Source organism: Mirounga angustirostris, unplaced genomic scaffold, assembly GCF_029215605.1.
Source record: "Mirounga angustirostris isolate CCGP_5_RB_7025 unplaced genomic scaffold, mMirAng1.0.hap1 SCAF_10, whole genome shotgun sequence".
In the NCBI taxonomy this organism is placed as follows: Eukaryota; Metazoa; Chordata; class Mammalia; order Carnivora; family Phocidae; genus Mirounga; species Mirounga angustirostris.
Genome location: NW_026991718.1, coordinates 43,309,838 through 43,328,394, shown reverse-complemented (window position 1 = coordinate 43,328,394; position 18,557 = coordinate 43,309,838). Strand labels below are relative to the sequence as shown.

The following is an 18,557-nucleotide window of genomic DNA, read 5'->3' as shown; positions in this document are numbered from 1 at the left end:
AGGATCTGAGGAAGGAAAGGCAGCCTTAAAGAAGACAGAGTGGGCAGGAAAGAAAAAAAGGGAAAAAAAAAAAAAAGGAAATATGTTTCAATGTGTTCTAGTTAAGTTAGGGCAGACTAACTAATAAACTTCAAAATGTGCAAAGGCTCCAACACAATAGAATTGCATTCTTAATCATGTAATAATACTGGACCAGTTCCAGGACACTTCATGCATTCAGGGAGTTAGATTGATTGTTGGAGAGGGGGTTGTCCGTCTTCTTCAGTTATGGCTTCCCAGGTCACCTTGGGTGTCACATCTGGATTCCACCCAGATAGAAATGGAAAAGAACATGGAGGAGTGTTCATTAGAAATGCTTGTTTCTTTTTTTAGGTTTTTTATTGTAAAATAGAACACAGATATAGGAATCCACACACTATGAACATTTAGTTTATTAAATTACTATTATCCAAACACTCATAACTACTATGCAGGTCAAGAAATAGAATTCTGCCAACCTCCCTAAAACTCCTTTCTATGCTTCCTGTCTCCCTCCAAAGTAACCATTATGTTGACTTCCTTCTGTTTCTTTGTGGTTTAATCACCCTGATGCACATCGTCAGATGATAAAATTTAGTTTTGCCCACAGTTTGGGATAGATCTCTTTAGTCTCTTAATCTGTTGCATCCCTGCTCATCCCTTTCTTTTGCTTGTAATCCATCTGTTGAAGAACCCGGATGGCTTGTACTGTAAGTTTTCCACAGTTTGCATTTGGCTGATTAGATGCATGTGATGCAGTTCCATATGCTATTCTGTATTTTCTGCAAATAACTAGGGGGATCCAGAGCCTCTACCCATTTCAGGTTTGATCCCTTTGGCAACACTATAGTTGGATTTGTGCCATTTCATCAGAAGGTACATAGTGTCTGGTTGTCTTTTGTGTGTGTGTAATATTTTCAACCACTAATGTTCATTGCCTAGATTTTTTAATTCATTAAAGGTTGCAAAATGGTGGTATTCTATCATTCTGTTTTCATTTAAGTGGAGGAAGTTTATAAACAGTTTCTTCATAAAGAATTTCAGTTTATATAGGAAAGGCAATATATAGTCTTGATTCTTTCAAGAGAAATGAATTGGTTCCTTGTCATCGTCTAAAGGTGACCAGCTAATTTTTTATTTTCTTTTTTTAGTCACTATAAACTCATATATTTAAATATATTTGATGGGTTTCAATCCACTGGATTTTTTTGTGAAGTTCAAATTGTCTGGTCTTTGGCCAAGTGGGAGGCTCCTGAGTTATTTTTACATGATCCTTAGTAGTCTTTGATAGCTCTTTGCTATTAAAGGCATAATAAGGTATTTCAGGCCTCTTGCTGTATTTGAGCCTCAAAGTACTAACCATTTCTCCAAGAAGCCCTGGTCTGTTTTAGTGGAAGACTGTGTTTGTTTCAAAATGCTCATTGTTATTGGCCTGGCCATTGTTTTTAGGCCTTTTCAATGGACAGAACTGGGAAATAGTATGTGTTTAGTTTAAAATCTTGTCTTCATATTGATATTTCTTCTTCAAATCTAGGATTATAGGGTATTTCCTAAACCTCTTCTGTATTTTATCTTCTTTCTTATACACCAATACTCATTAACAAGGACAAAGGAGATAAGAGATAAATTCTCATGACTAATTATTTGCTTTATTCTACCTTTGAACACAGTAGTGTAGGAACAATAATATTCATACTACCATTATAATTAAAGTTACATAAAATGGTTAAAATATATTTGTATATCCTCTTCCCTTTTTCTTCTCATTTTGGCAGTGTTATATTATATCTTCATTGCCAGAGCATGTAACTACTTCGTATGATAATCCCTCTTATTCAACCATCATATATTCTTAGTTCTATCAACAAGTGTTTATCTAATGCTCACTGTCCGTTTCATATTGATACTTTTTGAGTTTTTGGGTTTTTTTAAAGATTTTATTTATTTGACAGAGAGAGACACAGCGAGAGAGGGAACACAAGCAGGGGGAGTGGGAGAGGGAGAAGCAGGCTGCCCGCTGAGCAGGGAGCCCGATGCGGGGCTCGATCCCATGACCCTGGGATCATGACCCGAGCTGAAGACAGATGCTTAACGACTGAGCCACCCAGGCACCCCTTTTTTGAGTTTTTTTGATTGTTAAAGTTCCTTCTCTAACAAATTCCCTGACAAAGTCTCATGGGAACAGTATTTTCTGAGTTCTTGCACACTGATCAAATTTTTTCTGTGCCTTATATTCTTCAAAGTCAGTTTTGCTGGCTATAAAATTCTTAGCTCACATTTTCTTTCCTTGAGTATCTTAAATTATAGTATTTCATTTTCTTATGGCATAAAGCTTTGCTATTGAAAAATCTGAAGAGCATCTAATTTTCTTTCCTTTATAAGTCATGTGTTCTATTTGCCTAAATGCACAAGAATTTCCTCTCTTGTTTATTTTTTAGAATCCAGTTATTTTGCTTGAGAATATGCATCAGTCTTCTCAGGTACATGATATGTCCTTTCAGAATGTAGTTTATATGTATATGAAAGTTTTTATGAGTTATAATGTTTAGTATTTGTTCTGTTTTCTTGTTTTGATTTTCTTCTTCAGGGACCTCTGGTACCCATATATTAATTTGTTTCATCTATCTTCAGTATTTGTCACTTTTTCTCAAATTTTTAAAAATCTTTTCTTTTGGATTTTATTTATTTATTTTGAAGATTTATTTATTTGAGAGATAGAGAGCAGGGGAGGGGCAGAGGGGGAGGGAGAGAGAAACCCAAGCAGAACTCTCCATGACCCGGAGATCATGACCTGAGCCCACGATCTGAGCAGAAACCAAGAGTCTGATGCCTAAATGACAGCATCACCCAGGCGCCCCTCTTGGATTTTAAAATGTTGTCCTTCTTTTCTCTTTCCACTTCTCTTAAGGCATTTGCTATTGTGTTTATTCATTCTTTAGTCTTTTTTTTTTTTAAGGATTTTTCTTTTATTTATAACTCTTTCTTAAGTTTCATGATCTAGGGGCACCTGGGTGGCTCAGTCGGTTAAGCATCTCACTTTGGCTCAGGTCACGATCTAGGGGTCCTGGGATCGAGCCCCAGGTTGGGGGTTCTTGCTCAGCGGGGAGTCTGCTTCTCTCTCCATCTGCCCCCTTCCCCCAACCCCTTGCTCGTGCTTGCTCTCTCTCAATCTCATATGAGTAAATAAAATCTTTTAAAAATAGTTTCATGACCTCATTCTATATTTTCTTTTTCTAATCTATGTCTTTTTTCATATCTTATATCATTTTTTAGTGTACTTTAATTTATTTGAGATAGCAGTTTACAGTTTTATTCTGTTTTATAGGTATATGTTTTTGGCATGTTTTCAGTGTGTGTAAGGATGGTATTCTCTTCCTTTTTCTCATTTTTCTTGTAATAACTTTATATGAGTTTTGACCTTGATAATTTAAGTTGCTCATTTTTATGTGAACTCACTCTCCTTGAAAGTTTAGAAAGAGGCTTGATGCACTTAGCTATTCTAGCTTCACAGAGCTCTCACTTCTGTTATTTTTGTGTGATGTTAGGAAATATGGTGGCTTGATTGGTGAGATAGCCTGGCTCTCTGTTCATCTGGGCCTTCTTTTTCTTTTACCTCTATTGTCCCTGTCAAGTTCAGTTTTGATTATACTCCCAATAGTTTCTCCTTCATGTGGGATTCTGTCCTGGAAGATAGCCATGGCAGATCAGTTTCAAGTGTTTACTGCACTGTCCCCTTCAGACCTTCTTACTGTGGGCACTGCCACTTGCTACCTTATGATTGCAGACAAGTTATTTAATGTTTCTTAGTCCCATTTTCTTCATTTGAAAACCTGGTATAAGAATAGTGCCTAGGGTGCCTGGGTGGCTCAGTTGGTTAAGCAACTGCCTTCGGCTCAGGTCATGATCCCGGAGTCCTGGGATCGAGTCCCACGTTGGGCTCCCTGCTCAGCAGGGAGTCTGCTTCTCCCTCTGACCCTACCCCCTCTTGAGCTCTTTCTCTCACTCTCTCTCTCTCTCAAATAAATAAATAAAATCTTTAAAAAAAAAAAAAGAATAGTGCCTATTTGGGGCACTTGGGTGGCTCAGTCATTAAGTGTCTGCCTTTGGCTCAGGTCATGATCTCAGGGTCCTGGGATCGAGCCCCGCATTGGGCTCCCTGCTCAGTGGGAAGTCTGCTTCTCCCTTTCCACTCCCCCTGCTTGTGTTCCCTCTCTCGCTGTGTCTCTCTCTGTCAAATAAATAAATAAAATCTTAAAAAAAAAAAAAGAATAGTGCCTATTTTATGGTGTTGTTTTGGGGATTAAATGATATCATATGTAAAGATCTTACTTGAATATCTGGTACATTGTGTGTATCTGGAATATATGAGCTCACCAATAAGCCCACATTATTCCCAAGCTGTAGTTTAACACACGCCACCAAATAAGTAGCTGACTAATGTTAACTTTGCATATATTTTTTTTTATGGTGAAATATCAAGCCCCATTCAGAGGTAAACCAAACTAAGTTATATATACACACATACATACCTTATGGTAATTAACACAAAAAGGAACTGAGATTTGTTCAAAATTTTCCTTCTGACCAATAATAAATATGTATGTATCACCCTCCCAAAAGATTTGCCTGTGTATTCCTGAGTAGGTTTACTTGTTTGGAAAACATACCCATTTTTTACCATCTTCTCTTGCATTTATTTGGGTGTTTTCTCCCTCTATACATCCTGACAATTTTGAGCAAAGCAGTCCTGAGGTGATTTTCCAGGTATGGTTTCATTTTTTTTTTTTTTCATGCAGCTGCCCTGCTTCCCATTTTAACAATGTGGAAATGATGTGTAATTATGCATTGTTAGATATTTGGGTATGTTTATTTTTACTTACCTTGAAGAATAACTCTAAGTACTTCTTTCTGGAGCACTGCAACTATATCATCATAGCACTTTGAGATTATGAGAGGTTTCATGTTTCTACCTCCATCAGATTCCAACAATGGATGTAGAAAGGGCAGTCTACTGCAAAAAGGTGAGGTTTTAGGCATGACTTCAAGGCCCATCTCATCATCTAAAGCTCTCCGTACTTGCTGGTTGATGCCTAGATTTCTCCTTTTTCTAAAGAGCCTTGAACTGAGTCCTGTGTCCTTGAGATGTATCGTGATTCAAAACTTCCTGGAGGGAGACATTTGAGTCAATGAAGGAGGAAAATAGACTTTTGATAGGAGAGCGCCTATAATGTATTAAGCTACAGGCCATATATGTAACTTTCAAACTGACATATAATAAAGTTAATTCAGAAGCATTTATCAATCTCTTTGTTTTCCTTTGATATAATATGCACTGGGAAAATTAAAAAGAGTTGAAAATTATTTCCAGGGATAATGAGAACTGGGCATAGTTTAGAAAAATTTTTATTCTCAGGCAGTAATTTAATCCATATTGCTAAGTGAGTAACAGAGTCATAAATATACCATTCTTCTATTCCTTAATTGTGTGTGTGTTGTTTTTGTTTTTACTGCAGCTTCGGAAAGCAGTGATGGATCACATATCTGATTCTTTCTTGGAAACCAATGTCCCTTTGCTAGTTCTCATTGAGGCTGCAAAGAGTGGGAATGAGAAGGAAGTGAAGGAATATGCCCAGGTTTTCCGTGAGCATGCCAACAAGCTGGTGGAGGTAAGTCAGGAGAAGCCTGAAGAGAAGAATTTATTGCTGGGTTTAATCTCCACGTATCAGTCTTGGAATTTCAGTAGATAACCCTTCTGTGGTTTTCCTGGAGAAATAAAGTCTTGGAACCTATCTTTCTTTTACCTTCTGATGCTTCTATCCCTTGCAGAAGAGGAAGGTTATCAGTATTCTCTCCTTTCTCTATCCCACAATTCTAAACATGTTCTGGAACATGTGTGCTAATTTTCCCGAACAATAGGTAGAGGCTGAGACAGGAGAGGTAGAAGAGATGCTCCAAAGTGCTGAATGCCAGCTTTGATTTGAGGGAATAGAATAAAAATTGCCAAATGGAAGTTTAAACACTATACCCTTCTCTTCTTCCTTATCCCCCTCTCCACTCCATGTCCCTGAGCTTAGATTAGCTGGCCACATTATGAATTAGTGAAAAAAGTGTCTCACTTTTCCCAAAGAGATACTGGGATTCCTGATGAAGGATCCTGGGGCAGCAGGATCAAGTTCAGAGTCCTAAGTATATTCTGTGTTTGAGAATCCTGTGGGAGTTGTTTTATAAATGCAGAATTGTGCTATGTAATATTGAAAAAATATTTATTTAAGGCAAACAAAATAAAAGTGAAATGATAATCAAGCTGCTTATATCTAGGAGCTGAAAACCAACAGCATGGCAAAGGTTGGATTTAGTGATGTGGGACTGAATAGAAACTTAGAGATGTTAAATAGGAAGTGCATGAGTGCCAGAGGAAGAGTATAGAAGGGGAAAAGATCCTGACAAATTTAGGGAATAGTTATCAAGGCCAGGCTCTGAGCACTTAAAAACAACAACAACAACAAAACTCTGGTATATCTACACTTTAATTTAGGATAAAATGAAATTACTCAAAATGACAGGCAACTTAAATACAAGCTAAGAGTAAAATAGATTATTTCTTGTTTTCTTCAGATGGCAAGATTAAATGCTGGATAAGCTCATCAAATGTGAAATCTTCTCTATTTTTCTTGGAGTGAACGATAGGGTTGTGTTCCGATTTAATTGAGGCCTAAGCACCGACTTAGCTTGCTTTTTGGTTACTCCAGCACTGCTGTTGCCTCTGGTGCCGAAGACACCAGGCCAGCAGGAAGTCCTCCACCAGGGCCCAGAGGGTGCCCCTGGTCCTCTAGGACACAAGCTGAGTCATTGTCACCCATGACAGCAGTCATCAAGTTGAATGTCCAAAACCCTAGGCCACAATAATAGAACCCTTGAACTTACCTCCATAACCCCAGTGTCTTGAGGCAACACCAGTCTGGAGCTAAAAATAGACCTACTTAATGACATCAAGGCAGTATCTTGCTCTGTCTTCACCTACAAGGCAAGTACTCCATCACTCCTCAGATTCCACCTCCATGTTCCAGTTCATTTGGCCACTGAGGAATCCAGGCTTCCCAAGATTGACCTTGGAAGCCCTGGCTACTTCCTTGTCTTAAGAAAGAGAAGTTATAAAAAGAGGAGGGGTAGAGTGGGAAGGGGAGGAGGAAGAAAAGAAGTAATACTGAATGAATGCTACAAAAAGTTTTAAAGTATTCATATGTAATAAAATGGTAGTATTAACATTGAGGTAGATCATCGCATTTATATAACTTCAATGTTTACAAGATAATTGCAGAATTTATAGAAAACATTAATTAATGGTGTGTTATAGGCATGGTGGACAGAAAAAGGGACATGTGTTTAAAGTTGTGAGATAAACATAACCTACTTCCAGTCTTGGTTGTGTTATTCTGTAATTCTGTACATAGCTTCATTTGAGATAATACTTACTTGATGCCCTGTGTAAATGTGAGCCCAAGTAGCCCTCATGTCTACTCATTCTCCCTTCTCCTGTGATAGACTCTGGACACATTTACCATATCCCCTCATCCCATCTGTAGGATTCACTGTAGGGGTATCCAGCTACTGTGAATAATCCTTGACCCTAAACTTGTGGCAGAAGCAGAAGCTCAGGTCAGCCAGAACTCCGTGTTTCAGAAAATCATTGTTTTGCTTCCCTCAGTTATTCCCTTCATTACCCCTGGGTGGTTACTGCAGCCAGCAGCATTTTGGAATGTCTTGGTGCCTAGGAGATGGAAGGACTGAGATGTGGGATTGGCCTCTGTTTGATTGGAGAGGACTGGAATCAAAACCATTTCTGTAGCTTATGTCCTTCAAACAAGTGCTAGATTGCTGATGCATACATGTAAAAAAAAGCTGGAGCACTGGGCTGAGAGTCACCAGTTTTCTCATTTTGAAAGTACTTGTATAGAAGTAGGCATCTTTCTGGGCCTTAATGTTTGTGTCTGTAATGTGAAAAATTTGGTTAATATATTGATTTTATATCCATTGACCTTGAAAATTCACCAACTAATTCCAGAAGTTGGTTTCTTTTTGGATGTTCTGTATATATAATCATGCTGTCTGCAAATTATGACTGTTGTGGTTCTTCTTTTCCAATTCTTTTACCTTGTTTTTTTCCCTTTCATTCCTACACTAGCAAGGACCGTCATTACAATATTGTGAAAATTGATATTTTTGTTACTTCTAGATCTCCATGAGAACATTTTGATGTTACCATTAATTCTATCATTGTTATAGACATCTTACAGATATTTTTATTTGCTTAATTTAGTTCTCTCTTATTACTCATTCACTAAGAGTATAGAATTGTTTCAAACAAGTTTTCTGAACATTTTGAGACACTTACATGTTTTTTGTCTCTAATCTCCTTCAGAAGTGTTAGTGTCTAAATTATGCTTTCCTTCAAAAAATGAGTAGAAAATTGTTCTTTCTTTTTAGTTTTTGGAAATGAATAAGATTGCCATTACTTATTATTATTTCTTTTTAATATTTGGAGGAATTCACTGATACAGCAACTTAAGCAATAGGTGTTTATGTGAGGAAAGGTTTACAAATTGCACATTCAGTTATTTTTACTAAACATAAGACTATTTAACTTTTCTATTTCTTTTTGGGTCAGCTTTCGTAAGTTGTATTCTAGGAATTTGTTATTTTTATTTAATTTTCTAATTGTTTGACATAAAATTATCCATAATATTCTCCTTTTAAAAATAATCTGTATCTGCATTATTACTTAAAAATTTTTTACTCCTTATAGTGCTAATTGGTACCTTCTCTCTTTTTTCTCAATTACTTTTTTTTTAAGATTTTATTTATTTATTTGACAGAGAGGGAGAGAGAGAGAGCTAGAGAGGGAACACAAGCAAGGGGAGAGGGAGAGGGAAAAGTAGACTCCCCGCTGAGCAGGGAGCCTGATGTGGGACTCCATCCCAGGACCCTGGGATCATGACCTGAGCCGAAGGCAGATGCTTAACCAACTGAGCCACCCAGGCACCCCTTGATTACTTTTGCAAGAGGTTTATCAATTTAATAATATTTTCTATAACACAGCTTTAAAGTTTGCAGATTTTATTTTCTATTTTATCTATTTATGCTGTTATCTTTATATTTTTTCTGCTTTCTTCTGGTATATCTTACTGTTTTTCTAACTTTCTAAAATAAATAATCACATCATTGATTTTTAGCCTTCTTATTTTAGTAATATATGCATTTAAGGCTTAATTTTTCCCTAAGCTATGCTTTTATCTGGTTATTTTCTATTGACCTAGTTTTCAGCTCACTCATCCTGCTTCCATCTGTGTCCAATATGCTTGAAACTGATCTATTGGATTCAATTATTTTTTAAATTTCTAGTTAACTTTTTTTCATTGATTCCAGTTCTCTAGTAAATTCATTATTAGATCCTCTCTTTTAAAGAGATATGTTAATCATAGTTATTTTTAAAATCTAAGTCAAAGAACTCCAATATTTGGGTCAGTTTTGTTTTTGTTTTGTGGTTGCCCCAGAGGGGACAACTCTTCCCCAGCCACACACAAAAAATGGCTTGTATTTTGAGACTGATGACTCAGCACGCTATGAATAGGGTAGGAGCAGGTTTATTAGTCACAAAAAAAGGACTTTTGAGGAAGAGCAGAGCAGGCACCCAGGCTAGTCCATAGTAGCTTCATCACAAAGAAGAAAAAGTGGTTTTGTTTTTTATCATGTTAGGGAGGTGGATTGGGGTTGAGACCTCTGTGTGGGAGCTAGGGTTTGAATGGTTCAAACTTCCCTACTGGCATCGAAAAAAAGGTGGGCTTTCATAGCTGCTTGCCCAGTTGTGGGGCAAAATAGAAAGGGGGAAGGCTGGAGCTTAAAAGCTGTCAGCCATCAAACATTCAAAATGGAGTAAAAATCTTCATTATGATTCACCCCTGATATCTGACTGATGACTGGAATGTGCCATGTTTCATTTAATTGAATTTGAATTAGTTTAAGTAAGCTATTGTGGAGCTCTGTAAGGCGCCAAAATGGAGACATATTTTATTATGGCATCTGTTTTTATTACTTGATTTTTACCTTGATTATGGATTTTTTTATATGTCAGCTAATTTTTTATTAAATGGCCAAAATTTGTATGGAAAAGTATAAAGGGTCTGTGTTGGAATCTGTTTAGGCTGCTATAAGAAAATACCACAGACTGAGTGGTTTATAAACAACAGAAATTTATTTCTCACAGTTCTGGAGGCTGGGAGGCCCAAGATCAAGGCACCAGAATGGGTGAATTCTGGTGAAGGCCCTCTTCCTGGTTGATAGCCAGGGCCTTCTCACTGTTTCCTTACATAGTAGAAGGTGTAAGGGATCTCTGTGGAGTCTCTTTTATAAGAACGTTAATCCCATTCATGAGGTCACCATCCTTATGACCTTAGAGCCTCCATGGCTCCACCTCCTGGTACCGTCATATTGGATATTAAGATTTCAACGTAGGAATTTTGGAGGACAGACACCAACATTCAGACTATAGTCTGGATAGTGTTTTTTCTTTCCAGAAAGGATTCACTATTCTCTAAAGGGCAGAGATGTGATGAGCTGTTGAATCACTAAATTATACACTTGAAACTAATATTATACTGTATGTTAACTAACTGGAATTTAAATAAAAATTAAAAAATTAAAAACATAAAATAAAAGGCAGCAGAGAGACCATTTCAATCCAAAGACTGAAGTGACTTGAGGCTAGTCTGTAGTCTTTGTCTTTCTTTTACCCTAGTCCTATGGAATAGTCTACCAGGAGTACAACCAGAGGACTGGATGTGTTACTAAGTATATCACCTTATTTATGAAGCAGTTTCTCCAGTTTTTATTTTCCCACCATCATAATATGGTTGAAAATTTTATTTTTCTTTTTGGATTCTTTTAATTTGCTTTTTTTCCCCCTCCCAAAGAGGGGCAGAGAGTGGGAGAGGGGCAGAGAGGGAGAGAATCTTAAGTAGGCTCCACATCCAGCTCAGAGCCTACACAGGGCTGGATCTCACAACCCTGAGATCATGACCTGAGCCAAAATCAAGAGTCAGATGCTTAACCAACTGAGCTGCCCAAGTGCCCCTAATTTGCTTCTTGACTGGTTGGTATATGTAACTTAATAGAAAAGATCTTAATAGAAAAAAACCTGTGATCAAGTGCCAGTCTTTGAACCCCCCTTCTTCATGAGACCTTTGCTTCCTTGGCTGTTCCAGACTCCAGTTTTTGCCTCTCCAGTCCTATGAGATTGTTGGAAACTCTAAATAATTCTCTTCTCAGCAGCTACCTTCCATCTGGTGTCTCAGTTTCTCTTTCAACACTAAGAATTAGCAAATTCCTGGGGAAAAAAAGTGAAATGCACAAAGTTAGGCTCCCCTGAATGAGCATTCCTTTTGAGCTAGTCTAGATTTTGATCCCCTTGGCAGCTGTTCCATACTTTCAAAGAAATGATTTTTATTCTGCATTTCTAGTTGTACTCAGCAGGAGAGTGGGTCTCTTATTGGCTACTCCTTTGGGGCTAGAAGTAGAAATCCCCAAGAGAGCTGGTTAGATAAGTTTGTGGGGACTTTTTGTTTGTTTCATTAATATTTTTAGTCTGAGATCTCTTTTGCAATGGAAATATTGAGCTTCCATACCTTAAAGAAACATATTAATCAATAAGAACAGTTCTTACTGAATTGAAATAACGATCTTGTTTCCTCATCCGCTTCCTGCAGTTCCTTCACTTAGTGCCTTCTTCTGCTGAACACCACCTCACAATTCTCCCAGGGCACATTGGATCCCTGTTTGAGAACTTCTGATGGAGCTCTGAGTTGCCATTAATGAAAATTATCTAAGAGTTATATATCAGATCATTTTGAATGGAGAATGAATGAATACATAAAATAATCTATGAATCAATGGTGATAATTTTAGCTCTTCAACACTTTTTTTAAAGCTTTTATTTATTTATTTGAGAGAGAGAATGAGATAGAGAGAGCACATGAGAGGGGGGAGGGTCAGAGGGAGAAGCAGACCCCCTGCTGAGCAAGGATCCCGATATGGGACTCGATCCCGGGACTCCAGGACCATGACCTGAGCTGAAGGCAGTTGCTTAACCAACTGAGCCACCCAGGCGCCCTCTTCAACATTTTTTTTGGTTATTGAGTTTCATGATCGTATATTCAATTTTCCATCAATTTTTATGTTTTTTTTTCTCATATTTGTGGGCCAATTTCTCCCAGTTTGGTATTTGCTGTTCACAGAGATTGATGTGATGAAGTGAATGGAGGGTGTCACAACCTATAACACAATGTTGTAGTCCTTAGAAAATAGCAAAATATGAATCAGAAAAAAATTAATTTGGCTTTTCGTGATTGCCTTAACAAGTAAAATTGTATGGTTTTAATGTAGCTATTTTCCCTCATCTCCAGAGGCCAGCTAAATCATCCCCTCTGAGGTTTAGCTAAGGGCTTCAAGGCAGAGCTGACTCAGGGTGTGTGGAGCTGATCAGAGGACACCTGTTGTACCTCCTTTCCAAGGCTTTTGGAGAAAGGGAATGCAAAGTATGGCAACCTAGTACCAAAGTAATGTGGTCTGAGTAGGGGTGGCAAAGGAAGGCAAAATAAGCATTGTTGCAAAGGAAATAAAAACTAACCTGGAAAATGAGATGCAGAATCAATACAGCTGTTTTCAGACCCTCCAAACTGGTTTTATCTTTTCCATTGCTTTCTTAGTCAGTGCTCCTCTTTTCTTCCTCCTCCTACATCTCGACCATAAGCACCAAAAGATACGTATGCAAGCTACACATGCTATTGTCTGATGGACTGCAGTGTCCTCCTGGCAGCCCTCTCTCATCTGCCTGGCCCTCCTTCCATCCCTTCTGCACACAGCAGCAGCCAGGGTGAACTTCTAAAAATGTAAATCAATCGTTCAGTGTCCCTGCCTGAGACCATTCAGAGGCTTCCTATTGTTCTCAGGCAAAAGACCAACCTATTCAAGAACTGTGCAAGGCTTGCATGATTTGACCCCTTCTTAAGTCTCCAGGCTAGTCTTCCTGTCCTCCCCCACTTCCCACAACGTATCAGCCTGACACAAGCCATCTTCCACTTGTCAGGTGTGCCGTGCTCCCTCGCCCCACCCCACCAGGCCTGCCCTTGTGTTGTCTCTTTCCTGACAGACCCCCCCCATCCCACCTCTTCCTCTCATTTCTAATCATTGTCCAACTTTAAGCTCGAACATCATGTCCCTAAATGAGATCAGTTCCCTGTGTTTTTCGCTCTTGTGGAAACTTACTTTTGATTTGCACACATCCAGCTCTATGACTCTATGATATTTCTCCAGCTAGATTAGTGATTCGTTTAGGAAGAGGCCATATCAAATGGTTTCCTAACTACACTGCAGCATGTGGCTGAGCGGCTAGCATATAGCAGGTATTCAATAAACAGATGTTGCCTGAAGAATGAATAAAATAATAAATGCAGCCAGGGATACTGCCAACTTTTTGGCTCCCGAGGTAATATATTTTAATAGCACGGCTGCAGGTCCCTACACAGGTGCCTCTGGGCTTACTAAAGAGGCATTGTGCTTATTTAATTCCCTAATTAACTACAAAGGAGGAATTTCAGATCTAAGGACTAATGTGGAGACCTCCCATTTCTACCGAGGAGAAAGGCCTTGCTGTTTGCAGGCCTGGGAGAAGTTGAACAGACTCTGTCATGATGCTCCTGAGGTCGGGCCCCCCACTCTGCTGTCATTTCTCTCCTGCCCCCTGCCTCACAAGCATGCAGTTGTCCTGATCCTTGGTTACCGAGGATGCAGGACAGGGAGCTGGTTCTGGCACAGTAAAGCACACGATTGAGGCCATAACAGTGATGAGTTAGACAAGGGAATCTCCAGTCTCCGCTTCGTCCTCTTAGTTACATCTGATGGCATCATGCCACGCAGGGCGAGATTTGTTTCTGTAGCAAGTGGAAGGTTTGAAAATAGGGACAAACCCTAATATCAATGTGATCGTCAGTAAAGCACAGACTGCCTCTGTTTCAGCCTTGAGTAAATTGTTTTTCTCAATCAACCTTTCCACTTCATCCAGAAAAATTCATTCAGCAACAAATGTACTGAGTGGCCACCGTGTGCTGACAGTTGCTGGCAATATAACCATGAACAAGCCAGCTAAACTTTCTGCTCTCACGGGGCATACGTTCTTCTGGCGAAGACAGAACAAATGAGATAAATGTACAATAAGGAAGGTGGAACTAAGTGCTGAAGATCAAAATAAAACAGAGCAGTGGGATAGAGAATGATGAAGGAGGGCATGTGTGGGCAGAAGAGGCTTGTCTTCTAAGATGACTACTAAGCAGGGACCTGAAGGAAGTGAAAGAACATTCCAGAATGTGGGAATAGAAAGAACCAAGACCCCCAAGGCGGCAGTGTGCTTGGCATGTTTGATCAAGAACAAAGAGACCAGTGTGCTTGCAGCTCAGAGGGAGAGGAGATATTTCAGAGATGAGATTGAGGGCTGGGTGTAAAGACTGTATTTTGCTCAGATATTTTAATCTGTTGAAGGCTTTGAACAAAGACATGACATGATCTGACTTCCATTTTGAGAATTACTCTGCTGCTGTCTGGGAAGTATACAGCAGTGACAGAAGTAGAAGGGAGAATAGATAAAAGGATCTAATCACCCAGCGAGGGATTGGTGCTCTGACTAGAGGAGAGACAGTGGAGGTGTGGGCAGAAGTGCTTGGATTTGGGTTATATTTCCAAGGTCGAGCCAATGTATTCGATGTTAGGCTGTGAGACAGACAGGAGTCTGGGATGACCTTTGGACATGCTGCAGCAGTGAAATCACCTGGAACTCTTAAAAAACATAGCCTACACTCAGACTGGTTCTTTTTTTTTTTTTTTTGATTTTATTTATTTATTTGAGACAGAGAATGAGAGAGAGAGAGCAAATGAGAGGAGGGAGGGTCAGAGGGAGAAGCAGGCTCCCCGCCGAGCAGGGAGCCCGATGCGGGACTCGATCCCAGGACTCCAGGATCATGACCTGAGCTGAAGGCAGTTGCTTAACCAACTGAGCCACCCAGGCGCCCTCTCAGACTGGTTCTTGATTGGCTCTGCCTGCAGCTTCTTGACGGGTGTGATCCTGAAAACCCTACACAAATATCTTGGGTTTTAATAAATACAGTAGAGCTTTGCAAATTATAGGGTCTTGATTCAAACTGTGAACCAAAAAGAAAATCAAGAAAAGCTGCATCAGAAACTACATTGATGGAACTGGGTCTCCATGCTTTTTTAAAAGTACAAACTGAATATTATCTTTTTCTCAATGCTGCCCTCCCCAATCCAATTAGTACATTTGAACTGAATTAGTGGAATTTCTCAAATAATCGAGCCATAACAAATCTGCAAATCATAATATTTTATAAAGAGCTATTTTGTTCAGCTTAAGCACCTGTTAAACTTAACAGTATTTTTTTCTGTCTTTGAAGATGTTCATAGTCCAATTCCATCACTCTTCGAATTCCCTGATTCCTAAACTCTGCCATATTATATAATTTTTCCTATAGCACACAATAAAGCATTACCAAAAAGTTCAAGCATTCATCTTAAACTCCTAGTAATTATTTAAATATAGGGCTAAGTTTCTTTGTAAGCTCTCATTACCTTATTTAATGCTTTTGACAACCTAATGAAGTAGCTGTTATTTTTCCACTCCATTTTACAGATGAGAAAACTGAGGTTTCAAGAAGCTTCATAACTTACCCAATGTCATACAGATAGAGGCAGAATTCATGCACCAGTCCAGGTATCCCAGACTCCAGAGACCATGCAGTTAACCACTGCAACACTGCTCCCAGGCTCTTGTCCAAAGTGTACATACAGATTAGAGTCCAATCCTTCATGTAAGTAGTTAGTACAGTGCCTGGCCCCAAAGTAATTGCTTGGAAATGTTAGCTTCTTCTGTACAGGTTCCATATCTCTCTAGTCACATTTCAGAGAGGAGCCATACTTGACTGCACACAGCCCTGGGGATAACACATATTACTGTAAGTGAATGCCTATACACCCTAGTGTGGTAGATCATCCAAGCTGCTTTTTGGTACTGGTATTTGGCATAAGTTAATCTTACTTACTAGCTTCATGAATCTTCATCTCCACAGCCTACATCATTTATGCCTGCTCAAATTACTAAACGCCATGGACTTTCAAGGTTGCTTGCAAATCATAGATTCTAAAGACTTTAAATATTTCATGTCAAAGGTCTACTGCATTGCTTGAGTTAACTACCGCACATAATGTAAACACTTCCAGGTTACATTTCAGTCTTTACGACATAGTCAATATGCAAAGTGCAAGGCCATTTTTTGAAGTCAATTCTTTTTCAGATGTAAGATGGACTGTTAATTTCCACAAAAACTTGGTTTCCTGGCATCTGGATAAAACCTTGTCCCACCATGACCTACCCCCAAAATTCATCCAAAAGGTGAGTTAAGTACACTTAGAAGAAACATCCAGAAAAGAGAGACCAGTTAACTATGTTGCCCATACCTAAGGAGACGAGGAAAGATAATCAACACTTAGCTTCTCTATGCCAGATATTGTTGTAATTTCCACATATTATCTCTCTTAGTCCTCTTAACAAGTAGATGCTTTAATCATCAATATCATAGTTTCACAGATTAGAAAACTGAGGCCCAAGGAGACTAAAAGCAGCCTGACCAAAGTCACCCAAATCACCAGCTGATGAGTAAGTGACAAAGACAGAATTCCCTCCTCCCACCCCTCTCTCTCTCCTTTTCTGTACATGTATGTGTATATATATATATATATATATATATATATTTATAGTTATTAGCCTTTTACATTTATTAACAGTTTGTCCTCACCATAATAAAATCTTAACCCAGCACTATATTAATATTCTTTTAGTCTACTCTCCGAAGTTGAGAAGAGTAGTATTATTGTGAATTAGGAAGATTCTGAAGAACCTGGGGTCTGGGCTATGATTGTGGTGCTGCCGGATCAGACTTTGGAGGGTGACATTCAGTGTCACTGCTGCAGATGGGTAGGAGATATTTGGTCTTTTGTTCTACTAAATAATGAGTTTTATTGTTTCATCATCCATGTAGGGAGTGACTGTTCTCTGTATGTGTGTGTGTGTTTTCTCTGTAGTTATGTTTTCTGCAACTGTTTAAGGTATGTATATTTAGTCCAGTTAACTCAGAGACTTTGCTATGTAGTATAACCTTACATTATTAAGGTCAGACCCCGTCAGTGCAAAAAATGAAAAATTGAGCCCCATTAAAAATGATGTGTTTTTTTTTAATACCAAGAAGTTTTTAACTGCCCAGGAAAAAACCACTTCGACGCTCATGTGTTCAGTCTTTGTTAGCTCTAAGGGCTTTTTGTATCACAAAGCCCCCTGGCCAGCCTGGAGCCATAGTTTGGGAGGGATGATATGTTGGAGCATTGCTCTTTTGAACTAAAAACAAGTTTTCAGATTACCATTACTCCATTAGCTTTAGAAGGTGTGGAGTTTAACTTTACAGAGCCCTGTGGCCAGCCTGAGGCTCAGCATATATGTAATTTCAACCCTTACCTTAAAAATCAACTCTGGGTGCTTTGCATCTGATGACTGGGATTTCTCTGATGGTGTAATGATCTACCCTACGGCTGTGAGAATGATAAAATTACTATAATCCTCTGACCCTCATACTTTGCATCTGGCACTTCATCATTCAGGTCCTATCCATCTCTGACATTCTGTATTCTAAGGACCTTTCGTGATTTCAGATTCTAGGAAAAGGAAAGACCCAAATAATTGCCCTGTTCTAGAATGCATTTGTAGTTGAAACTGGAATTTGGGGACTACAAAAAGAACATGTCACTACAATAGTTTACTGGTGCCCTCTTGACTCAAGTAGATATACAACTGAAAAAGCTTGGGGTGTAGTTGGTGGCTAAGCTGTCTTGGAGCATAAAGTAACCAAAAATATGGATTCCATCACTACTTATCATACTCCCATGGCTTTTATCTGTGACCGACCCAGTGTCTGAAAGATAGGTTTGAATGGCTGTTAATCAACTTGGTGATTATATAGGTGGGAACCAAAGAGAGGATAGAGGTCAATGCCTGCCACAGAGAAAAATCTTCATATTAGCTAAATTGTTTATGAGATAACTTATTTATATGAATTAAAAGCTTGCATTTTTTCTCTTTTGCTGCAGGCTTATTAGTGCCTGCTGGTGAAAGCCAATAGTCATGAATGGTGCCAAGGAACAGTAGGTGGTTTGGCATTCTATAGCATATCCCACTCCAATCTCCAAAAAGTATTCTCTGCCCCTCAGAGCCACTCCATCATGTATGAGTATGTGGGTATGTATATTAGACACAGACACCCATTCTTTGATCTAAAGAACAATTTTTTTTTAAAGGTTTTATTTATTTATTTATTAGAGAACGAGCGAGAGAGAAACAGCATGAGAGGGGGGAGGGTCAGAGGGAGAAGCAGGCT

At 38.9% G+C, this 18,557-nt stretch overlaps 1 protein-coding gene across 6 annotated transcripts in view; it reads left to right on the top strand.

Moving 5' to 3' along the window:
* Positions 1 to 18,557, top strand: part of CTNNA2 (catenin alpha 2) — a 969,847-nt gene that overhangs the window by 722,481 nt on the left and 228,809 nt on the right. For all 6 annotated transcript variants that reach the window (XM_064573571.1, XM_064573572.1, XM_064573570.1 and 3 more), the window contains one exon: positions 5,532 to 5,684. In XM_064573571.1, the coding sequence (XP_064429641.1) occupies positions 5,532 to 5,684 (153 nt within the window). The remainder of the gene's footprint in view (positions 1 to 5,531; positions 5,685 to 18,557) is intronic.